Below are 1,669 nucleotides of genomic sequence, written 5' to 3' on the forward strand. Positions count from 1 at the left end.
CCGCCCCCAGCAGCAGCAGCTGCCGCAGGGACGCGTTCAGGACGCGGGGACAGCCCACGGGAGAGAGGCTGAAGTGCCACGAGGCCGGGAGCAGGCAGGAGATGCTGATCCTGCAACCCCAAGGGAGAAACGAGCGGATTGAGGGATGGATTTGGTGCTAAAAGCAGGAAAAACTCCTGCCTGGAGGGTGGGGAGGGGCTGGGATGGAATTCCCACTCCTGCCCCATCCCTGGGAGCGGGGCTGAGGAGGATGGAAGGATCCCATGGGATCTGATGGGTTTGGGGCCTTTTTATCTCCTGGCTTTCTTTTGACGTCTCAGGAAAATTAGAGCCAAGAAGGAGGGAAAAGCCTGGCTTGGGATTCAGGGAAAGGAAATCTGGGGATGATCCTGGGGAAATCTGGGAGGACCTCAGGGCATTTCCCCAGGGCCTGAAGGGGCTCCAGGAGAGCTGGAAAGGGACAAAGGATGGAGGGATGGGACACAGGGAATGCCACAGAGCAGGGATGGATGGGATGTTGGGCATTGGGAATTCCTGGCTGGGAGGGAATTCCCAGGGAGCTGGGGCTGCCCCTGGATCCCTGGCAGTGCCCAGGGCCAGGCGGGGGGCCCTGAGGGGGAGCTGTCCCTGCCATGGCAGGGGGGGGATGATCCTTAAGGAAGCTTCCAACCCAACCCAACCACTGCAGGATTCTGCTGAGGATTGAGAGGACTCAGGACACCATCCCCATGCTGGAATTCCTGATCAGGTTCCCTCCAAAGCCTTTCCAGTTCATCCCACAGTCCCTCTGGGATCCTTACCTGCCCATTTTGGGATGGGGCAGCAGCAGGAGCTGTGGAGCCTCAGCTGGTGACCTCGGAGGGACCAGGAACATCCGAGCTCCCCTGGGCCATCCCTGCTCTGCTCCTGAGGGAAAACCAGGGCAGCTGAATCCCTGCGACATCCCTGAGGGAGCTGATTCCCTGCACAGCCCTGGGGAGATCCCTGAGGAAACACCCTGGGATGGGACCCTTCCCTTCCCCCTTCCCTTCCCTTCCCTTCCCTTCCCTTCCCTTCCCTTCCCTTCCCTCCCCTCCCCTCCCCTCCGGGACGTGGGGCTGTCCCGGGGCTGTCCCGGGTAAGGAATGCAGGAATCCAAAGGAAAACAGGGATCCAGAGGGGGTGGCAGCACCGAATCCCCTCGGGCACGGTGGGGAGGGGCTGGGATGGGATTCCCAGAGCAGCTGGGGCCGCCCTGGGTCCTGGGGCTGGATGGGATTCCAGGTCCCGTTCCAGGTCCTGTTCCAGGTCCTGTTCCAGGTCCTGGTCCTTCCCAGCCAAAGCATCCCGGGATTCCGGGACCCCTGCCGGGACCAAGCACCAGCAGAACCCCAAAAGAGCCAAGGGAATGCGGGAATTCCAACCCAGGCAGCCGGGAGGGGACAGAGAACAGCGGGGAGGGGATAACGGGGTGAGGGAAATGCATGGGGGAAACAGGATGAGAGAACGGGGTCAGGGAATGGGATGGAGGGATCGGGATGGGGGAACAGGATGGAGAGAACGGGATGAAGGAAAGGGATGAGGGAAAGGGATGGAGGCAAGGCCGGGGAAGGGACGGGGAAGGGACGGGGAAGGGACGTGGAGCGGAGCGAGCCGGGGCAGCTCCCCAGGGGCGCCACCCTCCCGCCGG

The 1,669-nt window shown here is 62.6% G+C and overlaps 1 protein-coding gene across 1 annotated transcript in view; it reads right to left on the reverse strand.

Moving 5' to 3' along the window:
- The window catches only part of LOC102044536 (ectonucleoside triphosphate diphosphohydrolase 4), a gene marked incomplete at its 3' end in the record, with an annotated part of 15,798 nt that extends 14,840 nt beyond the window's left edge, over positions 1–958 (reverse strand). Inside the window, exons 1-2 of the mRNA XM_031063566.1 lie at positions 801–958; positions 1–110 (exon numbers count right to left, since the gene is read on the reverse strand). The exon at positions 1–110 is cut by the window's left edge and continues 15 nt beyond it. Of these exons, the coding sequence (XP_030919426.1) occupies positions 1–110; positions 801–943 (253 nt within the window). The remainder of the gene's footprint in view (positions 111–800) is intronic.
- Between the last annotated feature and the right edge of the window lie 711 nt (positions 959–1,669).

Source organism: Geospiza fortis, unplaced genomic scaffold, assembly GCF_000277835.1.
Source record: "Geospiza fortis unplaced genomic scaffold, GeoFor_1.0 scaffold176, whole genome shotgun sequence".
NCBI classification, from domain to species: Eukaryota; Metazoa; Chordata; class Aves; order Passeriformes; family Thraupidae; genus Geospiza; species Geospiza fortis.